At 53.8% G+C, this 22,406-nt stretch overlaps 1 protein-coding gene across 2 annotated transcripts; it reads right to left on the reverse strand.

Annotated features, from left to right (window-relative positions):
* On the reverse strand, positions 1-22,380 carry Plcd3 (phospholipase C delta 3). 2 transcript variants are annotated; one of them, XM_050156557.1, is made up of 15 exons: positions 22,230-22,380; positions 9,309-9,470; positions 8,994-9,222; positions 8,506-8,635; positions 7,216-7,444; positions 6,748-6,949; positions 6,506-6,650; positions 5,742-5,894; positions 3,895-4,038; positions 3,646-3,796; positions 2,769-2,885; positions 1,400-1,566; positions 1,026-1,161; positions 800-949; positions 1-728 (listed from the first exon to the last, which is right to left on the reverse strand). In XM_050156557.1, the coding sequence occupies exons 1-15, from the start codon at positions 22,378-22,380 to the stop codon at positions 628-630; spliced, it is 2,367 nt and encodes a 788-aa protein (XP_050012514.1). In that variant the 3' UTR covers positions 1-627. The 2 variants fall into 2 exon arrangements, with proteins under 2 accessions (XP_050012514.1, XP_050012515.1); XM_050156558.1 differs by lacking the exon at positions 3,895-4,038.
* Positions 22,381-22,406: the final 26 nt, after the last annotated feature.

Raw genomic sequence — 22,406 nt, forward strand, 5'->3', positions numbered from 1 at the left:
GAAGGTTCACTTTTTCTTTATTGTTTGTTTTTGTTTTGGGGGAAGGGGCGTGGGTTTGAGACGGTTTGTCTGTCGTTTTGGAGCCTGTCCTGGAACTCACTCTGTAGACTAGGCTGGCCTCGAACTCAGAGAGATCCGCCTGCCTCTGCCTCCCAAGTGCTGGGATTAAAGGCGTGCGCCACCACCGCCCGCCCCTTTTCTGTTATTTTTAAAAACAGTTTCTCTTCTGCCCTCTCCAGGGCTCTTCTGTGACGCAAGTTACAAACATACTGCCAGGTTTTCCCCGGGGTTCACCCGCTCCCTGCCTGATGACGGGAAAGAAACCAGGAAGCCAAAGGGGAAGGAGGCTAAGATGGCCTTGCTGGGGGAGAGGGCCAGGTGTCCTGCTCCTTGACTTGGCCAGAACACCTGAAGGTCCCAGGGTTGGAGCTCCTGAAGCCCAGTAGGCCACTGGACAAGATGCCAATCATGGTCCTGTCTCTCACCGAGGACCCAACAGCAGCTCTCGGCATCCAGGTATGCTAAGCACCTGGTGACCGGGACAGGTGGCATGTGAGGGCCCGGACTCCCATGGTCCCTTGCTCCAGAGAGGGCTCTGTGCCATGATGCCAGCATCCATTGATCCCGTCAGGGAGGCCCTCGAGAGTTCTGAATGCAGATGTGGACAAAGAGCGTGGCTGGGGACAGCGAGGCGCCATCCTTGGAGAGCAGGTGGATGTGGCGGTACCCTGAGGAAGGCAGCGGCGAGTCAGAAGCTGGAGCCCCGCCCTCTCATTCCCTCCTCATGCCCACCACCTACCTTGCTTCAGGCTGTTGAGGGGCAGTGTGAACTGGCCCACAAAATCATTGGGGGAGGTGGCGTCATAGTCCTCCACCACAAACCGCACCAGCACCAGCTCTGGGACCCGGAGTTGGAACTGCAGAGTCTGCTCCCAGCAGGGGTTGAAGCCTAGGGGACAGGTGTGGTAGTTGGGGGTTCACTGGCCCCAGTGCCTGCCCTGCCCTCCCACCAGCCCCTCGCTCACCATTGTTGAGCACGTAGTCAGTCTCCTTGTGGGCACAGTCGGCGGGCACCCCGTGGATCTCCACGCGCACCAGAGGATCCACGATGGAGCTGGGCTTCTCCGCATTCAGCTTGGGCAGCTGTTGTGCTGTGAGCACCTATAGGAGGGGGAGAGGGCAGGTTCTGCTGGGCCCCCCCTGGGGTCATACCCACCCTTGCCCCTCCGGAACTCTAAGCCCTGTGTCCTCACACATTGTCTCTCCTGTACAAACGCAGACATGTGGGCTGCCTCATGCCAGGCCCATTCCTGACCTCCCTTGTCTTTCTTCCCCTCAGACCGGTGCCTCCCCAGAGCTAGCCTTAACCCGAGGTGGAGGCGTGGACCAGGCTGCTGACCTGGACTGTCAGAGTAGTTCTAGGGGGTCCAGGGCACTCCGGGTCAAAGGTGGTGTCGCGCTGCCTTAGGTGCGCAGGCTTCAGGACGTAGCCACACTGCCCGTTTATGAGGAAGCGCCCTGTGTTGAGGTCCATCTCGTAGCCTGGAGTCTGGAAGTTCAGAGCCACTGTGGAGCAGACGACATGGTTGAACAGAGGACTCTGGGGGCTCTCTTTCCTCAGGGAGGATTCGGGAACGAGCAGGCTGGACAGAGGGCCCAGTGTCCAACCCTCTAGTTATTAGTGTTCCTTCCCTGTCGGGACCTACTGAGGAGACACCATGCGTTCACCTTCGCCTTCTCCAAGGTGGGGTTGAGGTGGGGTGTGCTAGCAAAGGCCCCTGCTGTCAGAGCCAAGGTCTGAAAACAGAACACATACTTCCAGAAAGAACATGATCTCCTTGGGCAGGGCTCAGTGTCCCCTAGAGCACATCTTTATCAGTATTGACTTAGCAGAACTGTCAAATAAATATGTGTGTGTGTTAAGGGCACGTGGAAATAAAGGTTTTAAATTCCTTTCTTGCTAGTTTGGTTTTTTAAAAATACAGTCTTACAATCTTATAGCCCAGGTTGGCCTAAACTACCTCTGTAACAAAGCTGGCCTTGAATTCATTATTTTCTTGCCTCAGCTATCCGAGTGCTGGGATTCAGGCACGCACCACCACGGCCGGCTCACGTCTTTATTTCTACCCTCGTAAAGATGTAAAAAGAGGTGGAGAGCAGTCAAACAGCCTGTGCTGACCCATAGCCTACATACACACGCATGCGTGCACACTTGGGAACACACGAAAATAAGTAACTTTGTTTTATGTATTTTGAAATTCATGTAACCCAGGCTGGCTGCAGACACATGAAGTAGCCACGGGCCAAGGATGACCATGAACTACTGCCCCTCCTCTCGCGACCTCCCAAGTACCAGGATTGCAGATTACAGGTGAGGCGTGTGCCTCACCCAGAAGTGTAACTCTTGGCCAGGCATCATGGCACATGCTTCTAATCATTCAGGAGGTGGGGCGGAGGCAAGTGGATCTCTGTAAAGCCAGAGTGAGCTCCAGGACAGTCACACACACACACACACACACACACACAAAGGAAAGAAAAATGTAAGTTGCCGAGCGTGGTGCACACCTTTAACCCCAGCCCTGGGGAGGCCGAGGCAGGCAGATTTGAGGCCAGTCAGAGCTGTACAGTGAGATCCCGTCTCAACAAACCTACATTTCCGAGCCCTTTAAACACCAATGCATTTACTGCCTTCTAGAAAGCTCTGTGTGACTACCCACTGCTGAAGTGCCCATCCCCGCCCAGAATTCCCTGTTTATAGCCCCACTCACCCAACTGACAGCCCGAGTTCCACATCTCTTGGGGATTATAGTTGGCTGAGTTCATCCGCAGCCCCATCGGGTACACTCTGGTCAGTTGCTGAGTGTTGAGCCTGACAAAGCTGTTCCCTAGGGCAGAGTTGGGGCCAGGATCGTGATAGGATCCAGGCTTCTGTCCCTGGCCCAGTTCCAGGGTCTGTCTACCCACCCATCCCCCACCTTCACCTCAGCTCCTCCCTCTCTTCTGACCTAGGGTGAAAAGACTCAGAAGAGGTTGCTGAGGACCAGAGAGAGGCAGGGACACCTGGCAGCCACACAGTTTGACATCTGCATCACCCATGGCCACACTCTTGACTCCCTACACCAAACACCTGGCCCTAGGCTGCCAGTCCTTGTCACTCATCCTGCCCACGCCCCCAGCTGTGCCTTGGGTTCCTGGAACTCTTGCCATGGTTGTGATGCCTCTAGGCCTTTGTGTGACCGGTTCCTCCTAATTAGAGACCTTTTCCCCTTCTGCTTCCTCCTTCCTCTACAGTGACATCTTCTCAGGCATGGCATCCTTCAGGAAGCCTCCCGGGGCTCAGACCTCCGGGCTATGCCAGCCCTGCCACTAGCCGGACTGGTTAGTCAATGCCTTGACCACCACTAGGTGATGAGTGTGGTGAAGACAGCCGCCTCAAGCCTCTCCCATTTGTGGCTTCTCCACCCACCCTCAGCATGGAGCTAGGCCATCATTCTCCTAGCAGAATCTTTCCTGGTCCCCCTGATGTCCTTAGGTCCCCTTAGAGCCCCCTCAATCTTCAGAACAACCTCAGGATCCCCATCCAGTCCCCAAGCCCGCAGGGTTCCATGCCCTTATGTTCCCAGATACCCACTCTCTGGTTCCCACCTGCCTCCCGGGTGAACTTCCTGGCCTTGCGCTCGCTGAGGGAGCCGATGTTGCAGGGTTGAGGTGGGCCAGGCCCGGGGTCCAGGGTCCGCAGGCGGGCGGCACAGCAATACACAGCCAGTGCTGAGAGCTCCGGGGAGATGGGCTTGGCCTGGGAAAGCAGCCACAGTGGAGAGCACCTGGCTCAAGGCTCCTGCTCTCACCTGTTTTCCCAGCCTTGCCCACCCCCAGCCCAGGGGAAGCACCCACCCGCCTGCTCTGCTCTGCAGCCTCCACAGCCTCTTCTGACTCCTCTTCCTCCTCATCCTCGTCCTCCCTGTCTGACAACACCCGGCCATCCTCGTGCCGAGCTGGCAGCTTCTTCCCTTTCACCAAGACCCGGCCCTTCAGCTGCTGTAAAGGCCAAGGCGGACAAGTGAAGCCACCACCATGAGAGTGGCTGGAAGACAAGGGGGCAGGAGAGAGACGGGAGAGTGTTCCTAACAGGAAAACGTGACCCCACCACAAGGCCACTTGTGGTGGCGAAAAGGGTGCCATTTGTCAGAATGCCACATAGCAGCCCTTACACTGCTCAAAGGCAGCTTGGGATCTACAGGGAAGGAGCTCCCTTCCAGAAAGATCTTTCTCTTTGTTTGTTTTGTTGCTTTTTCTTTTAAGACAGGGTTTCTCTGTGTAGCCCTGGCTATCCTGGAACCTGCTCTGTAGCCCAGGCTGGCCCCAAACTCGCAGGGATCTGCTTGCCTCTGCCTCTCAAGTGCTGGGATTAAAGGCGTGCGCCACCACCACCTGGTTCAGAAAGACCTTTCCTGGAAGGAATGACTGCGGCATATATAATCACATGACCCTTTTGTGTAAGTTTTTCGTTTGTTTGTTTTTGAAGCAGTCTTACCTAGCCTAGGCTGGCCTCAAGTGCAATATTAGAAAGATAACTGAATTTCTGATCCTCCTGCCTTCGCCTCCTCTGTGCTAGGATTATAGGCATATGCCACTATTCCTTATTTTTCTAGCCTTTATCTCTTGATTCTTCTGTCTCAGTAAAGACAGGTGCCCGACAACCTGCTGATGTCAAGTTCATGGCCAGCTTGGGCCAAAGAATAGCCAGTCATGGCTGGGAATATAGATCAGTTGTTAGAGTTTTGCCCATCATGCACAAAGTCCTGGCCTCTACCTAGGCACTATATAAACACTCCTGTAATCCCAGCTCTGAGACAGAAGCAAGAGTATCAGAAGTTCAAGACCATCCTTGGCTACATAAAGAGTTGGAGGCCAACCTAGGTTATATGAGACCCTGTCACAAAATAATAGCAACAGTAAAACAACCAAACAAATAAATGAGAAAATCTTTGTGAACGTAGGTGTGTATATATACACACACACAAACACTGGAAGAGCCAGGCAGTGGTGGCGCACACCTTTAATCCCAGTACTCGGGAGGCAGGGACAGGCGGATCTCTGTGAGTTCGAGGCCAGCCTGACCTACAGAGCAAGTTCCAGGACAGGCTCCAAAGCTACAGAGAAACCCTGTCTTGAAAAACAAAACAAACAAACAAAAAACTGGAATATGGTTACTGCTAATGAAATAGTGGAATAGATGTGAGAAACAAGCACACACACACACACACACACACACACACACACCTGCTTTCTTTTCAGGACTAGGGACTAACCCAAGGCCTCATGTACACGGACGGGGTAACTGCTGGATTGCTGAGCCTCACAGTGTTACCCCTACTTATCTACAGTCCTAAGCAGTGGCATCTGGCAAGAGCAGATGGCTGGGAAGGGAGATCTAGGGGGAAGGAATGTCAGCTCAGGCCACGGAGGCCTACAGGTCCCTGCAAGAAGGCACACAGGCCAGGCGGGCAGAGCAAGACACAGAAGGTCCAGTAAGTGGATGGGCTGGGGCCAGTCAAGGGATGAGGAACTAGACGGCAGCCAAAAAAAACAGTTGGGTGGCGGATGTGAGCTTAGCTGAGCAAGAAAAGGTTCTGGCAGAAAGAGGCGAGGGGTCCCAAGTCAGGGGGAGGACATGAGTGACAGGGGTGGGTCACAGTCAGACCGACCCACCTCCCAAGCTGCGGGTCTGGGAGCATCACCTCAGGAGACGGCAGCTCCTCGGGGTTGTGGGAGTCCAAGGCCTGTGTCACCAGCATGTCTCCCAGGATGTTTCGAAGGTGGCGAGCCATGACAGCCTGCTGTTCCAGCCCACAGTGGTTCTCAAGGGATAGGATAACAGGATATGGGGACAACTGTGGGAGGTGGGGGAAGGAGAAGACAGGCAACGGCTCAGCATCACCCTGTGCCGATCCCTGTCCTACACACAGTGTGTCTCTTTCAAGACAGGTAGGGACCATGTCTGTAGGACACGAGGCATTCTGGCACCAAGGTATGTGTGGAAATGCTAGAGGTCAGGTCTGGGGGTCTCTGGGAAAGGGTGGACTGTTGGGGGACTGAGGGCAGCTTCACCAATGGCTTGTTTATAAATGTTCATTGGGGTTTAGATTGGCCACGTCAGTGACGTTGCAGATGCTGTCATTGGTGAGGTTGTGTACCCTGATGGCTGCAAAGCGTATGCAGGTGCCATTGCTGGACTTGAGCTGTGCTCTCAGAAGTCACAACTCAGTTGGCCTCCCCCAAGCCCCAAGGTTTTCTTCCGGAAACTTGGTGATGCCGGAACATTTGTTAGCCGCAGGGATGGGAGGAGAGAGCAATTCAGCTTTATTTGGCTCTCCGGGCCTCCTATTCCCACAGCACTTGGTGAATGAATGATGCTCTGGGAAGGACATTGGCTCTGGGAGGGATAAGAGATTGCTAGGAAGTGATCCGATCCGGGGCTGGGCATGAGGTCCCAGGGGCTTACCTTGAAAGCATGGTCGTGCACAACTTGGATCACATCTCGAAAGAGGATCTTGGTGGTGAGCGTGTGGCCATGATAGATGATGGGTTCCCCTCCCGGGCCCTCCCAGCAGTCAAGTTCCACACAGCGGCATCCCTGGGCAAAGGCCCTACAGTTGACAGACAGATGGACGGGCAAGGTGTGGGTGTGCCGCAGGCCTAGCCAGGGAGTGCAGAGCAGAGAGCCTCTCACCCTCACCATTGTACCTAATGTAGGCCTCGGTGCTGCTGGGCCCTCCAATCTGAGAGTCAGTCAGGTAGGTGTTGTGAGAGGTGGAGATGAAGTAGTGGGCTAGGGGCTGGCTCATGTCCTGGAACACACACGTGTGGGCCATGTTCAGGGCAGCCCCCTCAGGCGACAGCAGATACATGATGAAGCCATCCAGCGTCAGGAGCTCATGCTGCTTGGCTACGGGGAAGAGGAGAAGAGAGGGTGGGGCTATCGGGGGCGGGGTTACAAGTCCAGGTTCTAGTAGCCCCCGTGGTTGCTGACTGACTGTATGCACCATCTAATCCTCCACAGAACCCTGAGGGGCAGACATACTATGGTGCCATTTTACAGGTAGAGATGTAGAGCCTGGAAGCGGCGAGGGGACCTGAGGGGACAGGCTGTGATGGCAGAACCCGCTGGGCAGAAATCCGGAGCTGCTTGGGATCAAGGCTGTGCTCACCTACCTGTCTCGTTGAGCTCATAGGTCTGGATAAGTTTCCGGGCACAGGCCAGGGTGGCACCATCCTCGCCCTGGTCTTCCAGGAACTCCAGCAGCTCAGAGGCGCTCAGCACACGGTCCTCACCCGAGTATCGGTGGAAGATCTCCTCCAGTTCAGGCCGTTTCAGCAACCTCCGTAGGAATGCCTCTATCTCGGCCCCCTCCAGACGCTCGTTGTTGGAGTGGTCACACTCCTGGGGAATAGGGAGGTGGGGCTCAGAGGAGGGGACACTCTGGGGAACGTGTCATAATTAGTGACACACTCCGTGATCGTAATGGCTGGAAAAGCAGCAACCACTACTTCCCGAGACTCCAGTTCCTTAAGCCCACAGCCCTGAGTGAACTTCAGGAATATAGAGTCTCGGGGTTCACACCTGTCCATTTGCACCATGGCCTACTCCAAGGATCAAGATCAGGACTTGGGGTGCACAGTCCACCTCCCCATGTACTTACTGTCCTCATAAGACACCTACTCGGTGAGCACAAGTACACGGGCCTCTGGGCCCCCTTGTCTTTGCAGGGCACAGGCTGGTCACACTCAGCATCCACACATGTCTCTGCCACGTCACCCAATCAATGTGCACCCCAGAGCTCCCACACAGGCACAAGAGGTGGAGGAGGGGAGGAGACTTGTGTACACTGTGCACTCAAGTGTTTGCCTGTGCTCCTACGTGCAAGCACACAGTCACGTGAACAAGTGGTGGCCTGCAGCTCACCTCTGAGCTCTGCCTAGAGGAGTCACATAAAGTTCTGGTTCTCTGGCTCCAGGGAACGGGTAAGGTTTTTTGCCTCCAGAATAACTAGGACTAAAGGTGTGTACCACCTCACCTAGCCGGAAAAGCCCAATTAAGCAGGCTCAGGTGTTGCTTTTTTTGTTGTTGTTTTTTGAGACAGGGTTTCTCAGTACCTATGGAGCCTGTCCTGGAACTAGCTCTGTAGACCAGAGTGGCCTCAAACTCAGAAATCCACCTGCTTCTGCCTCCCAAGTGCTGGGATTAAAGGCGTGTGCCACCATGGGCTGGCAGTGTTGCCCTTCTGTATGGAGAGGTGGCTCCCTACAAAAAAGGTAGCTGATGTTGTTTATCAGAAATCCCAGCTATTCCAGAAACTGAGACCGGAGGATCACAAGTTCAAAGCTTGCCTGGGCTACATAGTGAGATCCTGTCTTAAAAACAAAACAAAAATATCCTGGATAGAGCTAATGTTCCAGATGCTGGGATAGGAAAGGGGGTGTGGGGGACGCGCCTGAATTCACCTTGAAGAGGCGGTAGGCATACATGTCGTTCATGTCCACGTTGACCATCCTCAGCAGGCTCTTGATCTCCTTGAAGCTCATTTTACTGTCCTGGTCGGAGTCGGCCCGGTGTAGATAGGACCATATCCAGGTGTGTGTGCTCAGGAAATACCAACGATAAAGTGGGCCCTCTGGCCAGCACTAATAGGTTGTCAGGCCTGGCTCGGGGTCCCCAGTATTAGAGACTGTACTTCTGTCTTGGCCCCGGGGATGTCTGTGTGTGTGTGTGGGGGGGGGTGTTCCAAGGGCACAAGGGCCACATCTTCACAGGGCCCAGTTCCCCAAATTAGGAGGTTCTTCCTGTTTCCTCCCTGGAGTGGGAATAGTGCTTTTCTCCACTAAGGGCTCAGGTCAGCCAGAGTGAGCCTCCATCCCCATTTCAGAGCACCGGGAACTGTCTCAGCCTATGCTCCTTAGGCCGGGTCCTCCCTCCCAGCCCGGCAGGATATTGGTCTAGCCGCTCCCGCTGGCTCATGGCATCCAGGCGCTCCCGCAGCTTGGCCAGGCCTCGCACCCAGCGCTGCGCCTCCTCAGCAGTGGGCGCCGCCAGGTCCAGGTTCTTGCGGCGGCCCTTGAAGACGATGGTGAGGCAGCGCGCAGGTGCGTAGGCGCCCCCAAAGCGCCGCAAGCCCTCCGACTGATGGCCCTCCCGGACCGCCTCGATGTGCTGCACGAAGACTGTGATCGAGGCAGGGTCAGATAGCGGCCACGGCGCCCGCTGCTGTCCCCACCGCCCTGCCCCGCGCCACCCCCGACCCACTCACAGATGTGCTGCGAGGGGGCGTGCGGGATGCGCCGCTGGAACCACACGCTCAGGCCGTCCTCCTGCAGCCGGTACAGTCGCTCCTTGTGCCACGTGCGTGAGCGGATTTTGAGGAGCCGGGAACCCCGCAGCATGGCTTGGATATCCTCATCCTCCGTCAGGCCTGCAGGGAAATCGGGGTGGTTGGGTCTGGCCCTGCAAGGGAGCATCTCTGTCCAGCAGTCCCTTGCACTGTCCCCCAGCTGGTGGAGGATGGGGGAAATGGGAGGCCTTATGCGAGCTTAGCCACAGCCAGGCCTCTGCACCCTCTCATTGTATCAAGCCACATCACCAAGGTCACTTGCTTGAAGCTTTGCAGCCCCAAACACCCCTTCCAGGCTGACCAGTAAGAGGTTCCCGCTACTGTGGTTTCCGCAGTTCCCAAGTACAGTGCCTGGGACTCGGGTCTCACTTAAGATTACCCTCTCTTCCAGCCACCTCCACCAAAAGCTCAAGGGCCGGTGAGATGTCTCAGTGTGTAAAGATGTTTGCCCTGTAAGCCTGGCGTCCCGAGTTCTATTCCTGAGACCCACCCACAGGGTGGAAGTAGAGGACCGGAGAGACTCCAGTCAATTGTCTTCTGAGTCTCTCTCTCTCTCTCTCTCTCTCTCTCTCTCTCTCTCTCTCTCTCTCTCTCTCTCTCTCTCAGATTTGGCCACCTCTTTGGGTTGAACCAACAGTAGTTCTAGTTGTAAAATAATAAAAGCTTACACTTTTCTTTTTGATAGGACCTGTTGTCTTCTCTTCAGTGTGTTACTTATTCCTCAGGCATCCATGAGGGGGACAGAGCATGATCGTAGTTATTCTTGTTTTACTTCGGGGGCTCAAAAGGCTCGGAGCTGCTTGAGGGCAGTGAGGAGCGAGGGTAGAAAGGCGACAGACTGGCCAGAGAAGGTCCTGACTTAATTTATTATGAGATTACCAATTTTAGACACTCTGATTGAGCCAATGGACATGGAAGCCGAAGTCTGATGGTCAAGGGCTTCTCTTTACGGGTTGTAGTCTCTTATGATTTCCCACTATGTGACATCATGAGTACCCTGGAAAACAACCCATGAATTCTTCTAGGAAAAGACTTAGCATTATCCCAAGTCCCTCCTCTCTCTCTATGTTCCCCTTCCTGGCCTCCAACTTACTATGAAACCAATGCTAGCTATGAATACCTTGATTCTCCTGTGTCTGTCTTCCATGGGACTATAGGCTCACTACACTCGTGCCAGAAACGACACGTGTGCAAGAAACGACACGCATGTAAGAAGGTGTGCCAGCCTCAGGAACGACACGTATGTCAGAAATGGCACGTGTGCCGGAAACGACACGTGTGCCAGACTTGGCATGCGTATCAGAAACGGCATGCATGTCAGGAAGCAACACAAGTGTCAGGAACGAGGCATATGCCAGGCATAAACGACACGCGTGCCAGAAACGACACGCATGTCAGAAACGACAAGCGTGCCAGAAACAACACACGTACCAGACTTGGCGTGCGTACCAGAAACGGCATGCATGTCAGGAAGCGACACAAGTGTCAGGAATGAGGCACATGCCAGGAGGCCACACACGCGCCAGACACGAATGCCGGAAATGACACGTATGCCGGAAACGACACGCATGTCAGAACAGGCACGCATGTCAGAACAGGCACGCATGTTGGACACAGCACACATGTCAGGAATTGCGCGTGTGCGGCATGTGTGTCGGAAACGGCACGTATGTCAGATGCCGGAAACGATAGGCGTGCCAGAAACGACATGTGCGCGACACACGTGCCAGAAATGACACACGTGTCTAAAACGACATGCGTGCCAGAACTGGCACACACGCCGGAGATGGCACACGTGTCGAAGCGACACGTATGTCGGAAACAGCACGTGTGTCTGAAAACGGCACACATGCCGGAAATGACACATGTGTCAGAACTGGCTCACATGTCGGAAACGGCACATGTGTGGGGGTGGCACGTATGCCTGAAACGGCGCGTGTGTCGGAAACGGCGCGTATGTCAGTAAAGACACATATGCTGGAACCAAAACGCGTGCCAGAAGCAACACGGAAACGGCATGCATGTCAGGAAGCGACACAAGTGTCAGGAATGAAGCGCATGCCACACGCACAAGGAAACGGCACATGTGTCAGAAACGACACGCGTGCTGGAAACTACACGTGTGCCAGAAACGACACGTGTGTCTGAAATGTCACACGTGCCGTGCCAGAAACGACAGAAGTCCTGTGGGTCTGATCTCCAGTCTCTTGGGCCACTGCACTTCGGGGCCCTTTTGCAGGGTCCATCTTTCTCTTCCTGCTTCCCCAAGCACCCGGGTAGTGGGAGGAAAGAGGTGATGGAATTTACATCCAAGGCACTGTGGAACAAAGTTCCTACCTGTCACCTCCCAGTTACTCACCTGAAACTGCTCTAAGCCTTTGTTCTCCTGCAGATAATGGAGACTACATAAATGCCAGCCCGCTGCACAATCCTACCCTCCCCAGTTACCATAGCCTGCCCACACCTGCCCTGAAGGGTTCAGCTCAAGCCAGCTCAAAGCCTGGAGCCTGCGCTGAAACATCCCAAAAGGTCAGACAACAAAGGGTCACCAGCTGGGACAGCAGAAGAGGGAACCAGACTCTTTGGAGAGCCTCGCCCTTCAGCTGGAGGGGACAGCCAGAGTTTCCAGAGGCCAGGAATTTGTGTCTGGATGGGAAGCGACCACATTTTTTAATGTTGGCAACTAAGTCGAATTGAAAAAGCAAAAAACCAAAAACCACTGTGAGGCAAACAACAGTAAGTCTCCCTCCTTCTTCCTTTTTTCTGTCTTCCTTTTTTGTTGTTGTTGTTGTTTGTTTGTTTTTTGTTTTTTGAGACAGAGTTTCTCTGTGTAGCACTGCCTGTCCTGGAACTCTCTCTGTAGACCAGTCTGTCCTTGAACCCACAGAGATCCCCCTGCCTCTGCCTCCCAAGTGTTGGGATTAAAGGTGTGTGCCATCATACGTGGCTCTATTTTGTTTGTGTGTTTGTGCACATGTGAGTAACAAGTGCTGGGGGGACCCAGAAGAGGAAACTGGTTTCCCGGGAGCTGGAGGACAGCTGTCAGCCACTATGCCCAGCCACCGGGAACTGAACTAGAGTGAAAAGCAGTCTGTGCTCTTAACCGCCGAGCCATCTCTCTGGCTGCAACATCTCCCCCCCCTCCCCCGCCCCAATTCTATTTTCTTTGAGACAGGGTCTACTCTGCAATCCAGGCTGCCTGGAACTTCATTGGGTAGTCCACGATGGCTCAAATTATATCAATCCTCCTGCGTCAGCCACTGGAGTGCTGTCATCACAAGTGTAAGCTAGGGCACCCAAACCTTATCTCTTGCTCCAAGGCTCCTGCTTGCCCAACTCTGACCTGAGTCTGCCTGCTCCACACCACCCCCACCGACTTTGTAGTGAGGGTCCTTTCCTGCTTCTCTTCCTCTTCTAGCCGAGTTCAAAGACAAGCTCAGCCACCACCTCCTCCAGGAAGCCTTCCTGACTTGCCTTCACATTGGCGGGTTCTCCCTACCTGAACACCAAAAGGCACTTTCTTCTTTTTAAAAAGTTGAGCGTGGGGGGCTGGAGAGATGGCTCAGAGGTTAAGAGCACTGCCTGCTCTTCCCAAGGTCCTGAGTTCAATTCCCGGCAACCACATGGTGGCTCACAACCACCTGTAATGAGGTCTGGTGCCTCTTCTGGCCTGCAGACATACACACAGACAGAATATTGTATACATAACAAATAAATAAATATTTAAAAAAAAAAAGTTGAGCGTGGTGGCTCACATCTGTAATCTCTTAGCATTCAGGAGGCCAAGGCAAGAAGACTGCTCTTAGTTCAAGGCCTGCTTGGGTTACAGAGCGAGTTCTAGGCCGGCCTAAGCTACAGAAGGAGACTCGATTCTAAGAATAAATGCAAGGAGCTGGAGCGAGGGCTCAGCAATGAAGAGCACTGCCGGTTTCCCAGAAGACCCACGCTGGGTTCCAGCACCCACCTAGGGCAGCTCTAGGCTCATAACGCCAGCTCCAAAGGGTTGAAGCTCTCATGTCGTGTACAGACACTCACACACATACACATAATAAATGAAATAAATCTTAAAAACAATCTCAGCACTCAGGAGCCAGAAGCAGGCAGATCTCTGAGTCTGAGGCCTGGTCTGGTCAAATTCCAAGTCATCGGTACCTACATAGTGAGACCCTGCTTTGTTTTGTTTGCTTGTTTTCCAAAGGAGAGGAGGAAGAAGAATCAAAGAAGCAAAAAATAAAAAGGGTGTGCCCCAAACCTGTACACCCCAAATCCCCAAAATCACAACACTTGGGGTGTCAAGGCAGGAGGAATGTGAGTTCCAAACAAACAAACAAAAAGCCAGCAAGGGCCGGGACACGGCTCAGCTGAAAGAGCACTTGCCGCTTGAGCACAAGGAACTGAGTTCGAATTGCCAGAACCCATGTAATCTCAGCCTGTAATCTCAGCACTGGGGGAGGCGGAGGGAGAAAGAGGGCTCTGGTTTGTTGGCCACCAGCCAGGCTCCCGGTTCTGAGAGACAACCTGTCTTAAGGAGATAAAAAGTGATAGAGAACACGCAATCCTCTCCTCTGGCCTTTATGTGTGTGCATGTGTGTGTGAGCACACACATAGGCGCACACATTTGTACCTCTCTTTGTGTACACACACACACACACACCACACTACACTACCACCAGCACCGACAAAATGCTGTACTGAATCTCAGGAGTCTTTAATAGGCCCCAGGGCAGAATGAACTCTTATCTCCCAGAGCCTGGCCCCAACTAATATTTACGGAAAGACTCTGCAGCCAGAGCAGAAGGGCAGGCTAAGTGCTTTGAATTCTACGCAGCCCTGCCCTATCTTTCCTGACTTCAGAGCAGCCGAGGCCTTGGGGTCTGGGTTCTCAGCCCTAGCTGTGTATCGGATTCTCCTGGGGCCAGAGATGCCCACTCAATAGGCATGGGCTGGCACTTGGACATCTGTATTTTAAAACTGTACTTTACGGCTTTCTGGTAGAGGGCACGATCACACGTGCAAAAGTGCTTAAGTGTGTGCAAGTGTGTGTGCATAAACTAAGCAGCCAGCCCCAAACAGTCCTGGCTCTGCCTCCTCAGTGCTGGGATTATAGGTGTGTGCAAACCGCTCCTTCTTTTTATGTGGGTTTCGGGGATGGAACTCAGCCCTCTCGCTTGCAAGACAAGCACTTTGTTGACTGAGCCCCTGAATTTACCTTACAGCTTGAAGGTGATCATGACTGAAATTCAGGTTCTCAGGGGCAGGAGGGGTAACCTGCCCTCCTCAGGGTTCCCAGGGGCCTCTCAAGACTAAGACCTTTAGTCACAATCCTCCTCTGTGCCTCTGGTCAGGACAGGGACTGGCGCCCCGCTAGGTCAAGTGATCCCCAGGCTCACCCCTTCCCCTGCCCCCTGTCATATTCCAGGCACTCCGAATTATCTGATTCAGAGAGACAACAAGAGGAGGGTGGGGCATGCAGGGGACCAGTGGTGCCACCAGGCCTGGGACCAAAGCTAGCTGGGCTCACCCTTCCTTCACCCCCTCAGCCTGGAAAGGTTCCTCAGCTGAGGTCACCTCCCCTAGCTGGGCCAGTCCTCTGATGCCAAGCCTGTGCGGGACGGGAAGGGGGCTGGTGAGTGACTAAGCCCGGAAATGGAGGTGAGTCACAGTGGCTCTGCTTTGTCCCCAGCCTTCTGCAAACAGGCCATTAAAATTGAGACTGGCAGTCTGAAAGCCCCACGGCCCCTACTGGAGCAGGTTTCCAGGATGACAGACCCCTCCCCACTCTCTCTCGAGTCTGTTGGGAGGGGTAACACGGTAGGCTACCTACTCAAGTGTCTTTGGCTTCTGACCACACTTACCCCTCAACCACACACCCATAGAAAAGCCAACCAGAGCCAGGAGTGGTGGCTCACACCAGAAACCTCAGCTTTTGAGCGGAGTGCAAGTTTGAGGCCAGCCTAGGCTACAGACTACGGTCTTACCCAAAAAGACCCTCTCCCAACCAAAAGAAAGAAAGAAAGAAAGGCAGGAGGGAAGGAAGGAAGGAAGGAAGGAAGGAAGGAAGGAAGGAAGGAAGGAAGGAAGGACAAACAGAATACAGAGGGAGGGTCCATAACCAAGCTGGGCCAGGGCCTGGTCCCAGGTAGATACTCCTAAGCCATGAGCAGAGAGGGAGAGAAGGTCTTGAGGTATCAGCAAGGTCAACAAAGGTAAGGGCAAGGCCAGCAGGAGGCCCAGACCTAGGGCAGTGATTGCTGGCTCTCCACCTAGCCACCTGGAAACATGTAAATACAACCAGGCCCAACCTCACAGATGTCTCATTCGTGACAAGTTCTGAACAGGTGCACAGGCCTCCCACATCCTACCGTGTCTGTGGGTTTTCTACCTGACCCGGGGCTAGGGCCAAAGCCTCTCTCAACTGTGTGGGAGGGGCAACCGTCAGGAAATCACAACAGGAAAAAATGAGGGTAGAAGCCAAGAGTTCATCAGAGATGAACGGAGAAGCCAAACATGGAACAGATACAAGGGAAAGCCAAGCCTTCAGGGTGAGGAAGCAGGGGATAACCTGGGCTAAATAGCAAGACTATCTCTAAAATAATTAATAGTAATAATAACAGTAATAAAATAACAACAGCAACAATAAAAGTGACATCTGCTACCCCTGACACATGCCATACCATGAGCCTTGAACCATAAATGAAAGAAATCAAATCTCTGAGTGACACAGATTTTACGAACGAACTCCTTCAAGACATACAGAATAGACAACCTCACAGACAGAAAGCCGATCACGGTCGGGGGAGAAATAGGGAGTTGCTGCCTAAGGGTTGCACAGTGTGTTTGTGGGGCTAAAGAAAGCCTTGAACAGGTAAGGATGGCAGCTGCACAGCAAGGGAGCAGAAATGCCAGGGGCCAAGCCCTTAGAAGTTGGTCTCAAACTTGCCACATTGCCAAGGATAACCTTCAACTCCTGATCCTCCTGCCTCCGCCTCCAAAGTGCTAGGATTATATTATATATTGGTATAGGCCTCGAGTTTCGTTTTTTGGTTTGGCTTTGTTGTGTTGTTTTGAGAAACGTCCTTCACTTCGTAGCCCAGGTTGGCCCTGAACTCTTGCCGCAGCCCCTTGCCGCTTGAAATTATAGGCATGCCCCTCCAGCGAGGTTCTGCCTCTGTCTCTCCGTTTCTCTCTCCCTTCCTCCCGCTTCAGGCACGGTGCCTCTGTGCCACCGAGTTAGAGTCCCGAGCCTAGAACAACACAGGCAATCACAGGTTTTTGAAATAAGATCTGTCTAGTCGCAGGCTAGCCTCAACTCACAGTTCTCCTGCCTCAGCTCTCCAGTGTTGGGATTATAGATATCTGCTACTTGACTGGGTCCTGATTATTCAATTTGAATAAAATACCAAAAATTTCTGTAGTCTCCCCTCCCCTGAAGCCCATATACCCGGCCGAATTATCCCAAATGTGCATTATCACCTCAAAGCCCAGTCACACAGTGGCCAGCCAAGAGGCGGAGCTGGAGTGAACAGAGCTGGGGGACCCTGGATGTTCAGAAGATGAGGGAACTGAAACCCGGCTCTGTGGGAATGAGTGGGAGCCCAGGGGGAAGAGGATCTACCCTCCTCGGGCCAGTGGCGTCCATCTCTGTCCCTCTCCAAGCCAGGACTGAGTTGCCTCTGGTCCGGTGCAGTGTTGCTATCTGGGATGCAGACACTGTCCATGAGCTGGGTTCCAAAGGGTCCACCCAGACACAGGGGTGAGGAAAGGACGCACATGCACACCTAGACATGCACCTGGACCCAGGCCTTTGGGGGTGGGGATGGGGCTTGTGCAGTTCTGTCTGGGAAGCCCTGGTGGGAGGCAGTCCAGTCTCCCACCAGCTAGAAAGGGCTCCAGACCCTATCACAAACAGGCCACCGAAGCTCAGAGGAGGCTGACTATACGTGGTCAAGACAGTGTGGACGCCCAAGGCAGGGGCTGGGTAGTGGGCAGAGGTCGGGGTAGGCTGTTGAAGAAGGGCTGTAAGGTTCTGAGCATTTAACAGAGGGGTGTGTGCAGAGTAGGGTGTGAATACAATGGGGGAGGATGTGTGCTTGTGTGTGCGTCTAGACCCGTGGGTGGGGTGGGAGGAAGGTGGGTCAGCCTGGGGAAGAAAACAGGCAGTGTGTGTGTGTGTGTGTGTGTGTGTGTGAGAGAGAGAGAGAGAGAGAGAGAGAGAGAGAGAGAGAGAGAGAGAGGGAGGGAGGGAGAGAGAGTCTGAGGAAGAAAATAGGCTGTGTATGTCAGCCTGGGAAAGAAAACAGGTAGTGTGTGTGTGTGTGTGTGTGTGTGTGTGTGTGTGTGTACTACTGCCCTGTCAGTCAGGAAATACACACGGGGCTCTGTCAGGAATGTGAGACATGCAGGAACAGGGCAGTCAACCGCTCCTGCCAAAGTGTGTGTGAGGGGAGTGGGAGGCAGCAGCATTTCCTAAGGGCTGGGTCCATGAAGTGCTGGGAAGGACACACAGTGCAACAGCCGTGTTTCCAGTGACCTTCCTGCCCTAGGCCCTTGGCCAGCCCCACTGTCCCAGGTACCAGGGATGTTTCCCTGGTTCTAGCTGACCCTCACACGGAGGCCAGAGGGAGGGAGCGCTCTCTATAGCATTCCTGGGGAAAAAAAAATCAAGAAAAGCAGGAAGTGTAGGCAGGGCTTCCCCCAGAGGCCTGACGGCCAGGGAGTTGAGGGTGTGGCGCCTTCTGGGCTTGGCTGGGCCAGAACAAGGCTGAACAGGGTCAAGGGGTGATGATGGGGGGGAGGGGGAGGCTACAAGGTTGCCCTGCCCTCTCCACCACCCAATCCAGGCTCCTGCTAGGTCTAAGGTCCCTTGAAGTCCCCTTCCTGCCGTCTCCACTTCAGACCAGCCCAACTCACCCCGCAGGGAACATCCTGGACAGGCCATAGGGAAAGCCCCTCACCCAGGACAGCTTGTTGGAGTGAGGCGAGCAGGGAGGGTGAGTGCAAGCTTGTGCCTACTCAGCCCTCGGTTCACTGAGAGGATTAGGGGTCTGGGCGGAGCCTGAGCTCACAGGCACTGACAGGCGGCAGAGAAAGCAATTGCTGGGGGAAAATAAAACAAAACAACACAAAAATGGAGGGGATCCCTTACAGGTGAATTTAAGATAACAACAGATACCGTTTCAGTGTAAGTGCAGCCCATGGGGCTGGAGATGCTGGTCAGTGCTGATCCAGCATGCTCAAGACCCTGGGTTCCATCCCCAGTACCAGACCAAAAACAATTACAAATAACCACGGGTTTACAACTTACACACACATTCTAGAGGTAGCAGATACATATGTATGTCCGAAATTATTCTTTGTCCACCCAACATTCAAATCAAGCATCCTGCCAAGCACTGGTGGTGGCGCACACCTCTACTCTACCAGCACTCGGGAGGCAGAGACAGGAGGATCTCTGTGAGTTCAAGGCTATCCTGGTCTACGGAGCGAGCTCCAGGACAGCCAAGACTATACAAAGAAACCCTTTTTCAAAAAGAAAAAACAAAAAACAAAAAGCCAGGCAGTGGTGGCGCAGGCCTTTAATCCCAGCACTAGCACTCAGGAGGCAGAGGCAGGAGGATCTTTGTGAGTTCAAGGCCAACCTGGTCTACAAGAGCTAGTTACATGATTGGCCCCAAAGCTACAGAGAAACCCTGTCTCGAAAAACAAAAAACAAAACAAAAAAACATAAAAAAAAATCCCAAACCAAAACAATCTAGCATCCTGCATTTCATTGGCAGCCCTGGGAGGCCATCTCTGAGGAACAGCATTTCCTCTCAGATGAACAGCTTTCACTTCTGTGTTTAGAGTCTAGACTCTGGACCATACGGCGTGGATTTGAATCTCTCCGCCACTTTTAGCTTCTGAGACAAAGCCTTGCCTCGGTGCATAGCCTTTTCTGGTCTGGAACTCAATATGTACGCCAGGCTGGCCTCTCCCTCTCTCTAGAGCTGGGATTCTAGGCATGGGTCACCTTCTAGCCTTGATCCCTCTCTGGGCCTGTTACTTCCTGGTAAACTGAGGCTCAGGGTACGGTCTCTCTCACATGACTGTGAGCACTAAATGAGATGGTCCACGCAGCACAATGGCATGAAGGTGTCAGCGCTCATTAACTATGCTAATAAAGTGTGTCCTCCGAACCTTGACTGTGGGTGGCAGGCCGCCAGGGTTTCTTAATGGCTGCCTGGCGGGGGTTTTACCCTACCATCTCCCGTCTCTCTGTCACTAAGGAGGACACATGCTCCAGGAATGACAGAAATAAGCAGGATGAAGTCTGAGGCAAGCTCAGTGGGCAGTCATGTTCAGGCACAGCCCAGCACTGCCAATGGCCCCCACTCAATCACTCTCCTCCCTTGCCCTTGGCCTCATTCCCCCCGACTGTGGCTTCACGGGCCTTTTCCTCCCGCGGGCCCCTTTGAGATACTCCCTGTTCCAGTTCCTTGACCTGAAATAAGAGCTGTTTTCTCTCAGCCTGATAGGGGATGATGAGGGTCATCTTGGGAGGAGCAGACGGGGAAAGAAGGTACCTTGGTGACAGGCCTGGGCTTTAGCCATTTGGGGGTCACGGGGCTGGGCCATAGGCCCACTGAGTTTGTTGCTGCCTTTATCCAAGGGCTCAGCATGGAGATCAGCATTGCTTGGGGGAGGTGGCATTCCCTACACACTGGAATTCCTGTCTCTATGGTCACTCAGCAATCACTCAACAGGACAGAACCAGCCAGTGGTAGGAAGGGCAAAGAAGATGTTCTGATACGTACATAGTTCCACGATGAACTACCCAGAGCCATGCTCAGCTGACACGTGCCAGACTGGGCTCTCCTGTAATTATGTGCCTACAAATCTCCTTCTCGTACACCACGTGCCTCTAGGGCAAGCCTCTGCCACCCTGCTTTGCCGCCTCAGCCCCTGGCCTAGCACCATGGCCACTGATGGGGTTCAGCAAATGGGCACAGGAGGATAGGATATCTGGTGTGTGGGAACTTCGTCTCTGTCTCCAGCAACATCCATAACTCCTAGGGGGCCACTGGCTCAGGCTGCTTCTCCTGAGAGCCCTGTCCTGCCTCAGTGGCAGGTTGCCTCACTCGGCCAACTCCTCTCCACAAACCAGGAGGCCACAGAATAGTGCTGCCTCTTCCCAGAGACTCCTGATTTCATATCAGGGAGCCATCCCCATCTCCTCTTGGTGACTCTGGATCCTCGTCCCCACACCTTTCCTGCCCAAGCCCCAACATCTCTTTCCAAACTACTCCTCTGCCTCCTTTCAACCAGCCCTTCTTTTGCCCCCATCTTGATCACCCCATTGTCCGTCCATCCACTCCTTTGACTCAATTACATTTCCTGCCAGGGGCCTTTCTGGGACCCTTCCTGCCATGCAAACAAAGCCTATCACTCTACAGAGAGGGACCCCAGGGGTCCTTCTGACTCTCTCCTATCCACATGAGCATCCTTTAAGTTCTGGGGTCCAGTGTTTCCCCTCTGTTTCCCTAGCATCACAATCTGCCCCCCCCCTCCTCAAGGCCCATCTTCTGACTCCTTTACTTTGTCATTTAGCTCTCTGAGGGCAGGACTGTGTCTACTTTGTCTGTTGTTGGGTCTATAAATATTGATCTCTTGAATACTGCATGGAGGGTGGGGCACAAAGATCTGCCTTAGGCACAGAGCGGCATCCGACTCGTTCAGGTGGAATGAGGAAGAAGAGGGGGCAGCTGTGGAGGGGAGCCAAGGCTGGCATTTGGGACCCCTGAATCCAGTGTGGAGGTTGGCAGTCCCAACAAAGCACTTTGGTTTTCAGCACTTTACAGTTTATAAAGGGCTTTCACTTCTGTCCCTTCTTCAAGCCCCGCAAGTCCTATTTTGCCCAGACTCTGAGTACACCAGTTGTGATGGTAGTCTGAGTGACCTAGACGAAATCCTTTGACGTCTGAGTCAGTTTCCTCCTCTGTGAAATGGGGACTAAGCCACCTACCTCAGGAAGGTGAGTGACACACCTACAAACCACCACAGCCCTGGGCTGACTCCAGGGCTTCTTGAGAACCAGCGACTTTACTCACTTCTGGAGCAGGAACCTGGGCATTCTCAGACCATTCCCTCGGCCATGCCAGGGCTTTGTGATTGCTCTGGCAGAGAGGTCCTGAGAGCTACAGGGCTGGCTTTTGGGAGTCTAGAGTCTTTCAGAGGCCTTCTGTAAGCAGCTGCTTAGGGCCAAGAGCAGCAAGTGCTATGAGATGCCCACTAGGGAGGGAGGTGAGCACACCCCAAATTTTTAATGAATTTTTTGAGACAGCGCTCTCGTATCCCAAGTTGGGATATGTGAATTAACTAACCTACCCTGTAGGGGAGAACGACCTTGAACTGTTGATCCGTTTACTTCCACCTCTCTAATGCTGGGAGTTTAACCAACAGCAAGTTGATGAGATGCTAGGAATGGGACACTGGAGATCGAACCTACAGCTAAGCAAAGTACCCTATTTGAGCTACAATCCCAACCGAACGCCAACCTTTTATCTCTCCCTTCTTTCTCCAGTTCCTGCGACCCTATCAACGCCCCTAGCCCAAGTTCTCACTCCAGCACCGCCCGGCGGGAGCCTCCTGGTGAGACTGAACATCCAAGCCTTCTGGCACAGCCTGGGAATCTGGTGACCCCCCAGGTGTGAGCCCCATCTGGAACAGTATTGATGCTCTTGGTCAGATCCTCCCCAGCGCCACGCACCCTCGGGAAGCCCGTTGGCCTGTACACCCGCTCCTTCCAGGTTGTCCCTGGAGACAGTCCGTGCCCACCCGGACCCATCCTTGCGTGTCACTGACCCATCTTCTTCAGTGCCCGGAGCCCAGGCCTCTTGGTGCCGCTGTCCGGTGACGCGGGCGAGGGCGGGAGCGCGAGGGGAGCTGAGACCTGGGCGGACACCCTGGGCTCCTCGGGAGAGCGACGGCATCTTCTCCAGCTGCCGCACAGCATGGACTTGGAGGGCCTGGGATCTGTGA

Source organism: Alexandromys fortis, unplaced genomic scaffold (genome assembly GCF_014885135.2).
Source record: "Alexandromys fortis isolate MF-2015 unplaced genomic scaffold, M_Fortis_MF-2015_v1.1 scaffold_31, whole genome shotgun sequence".
Lineage (NCBI taxonomy): Eukaryota > Metazoa > Chordata > Mammalia > Rodentia > Cricetidae > Alexandromys > Alexandromys fortis.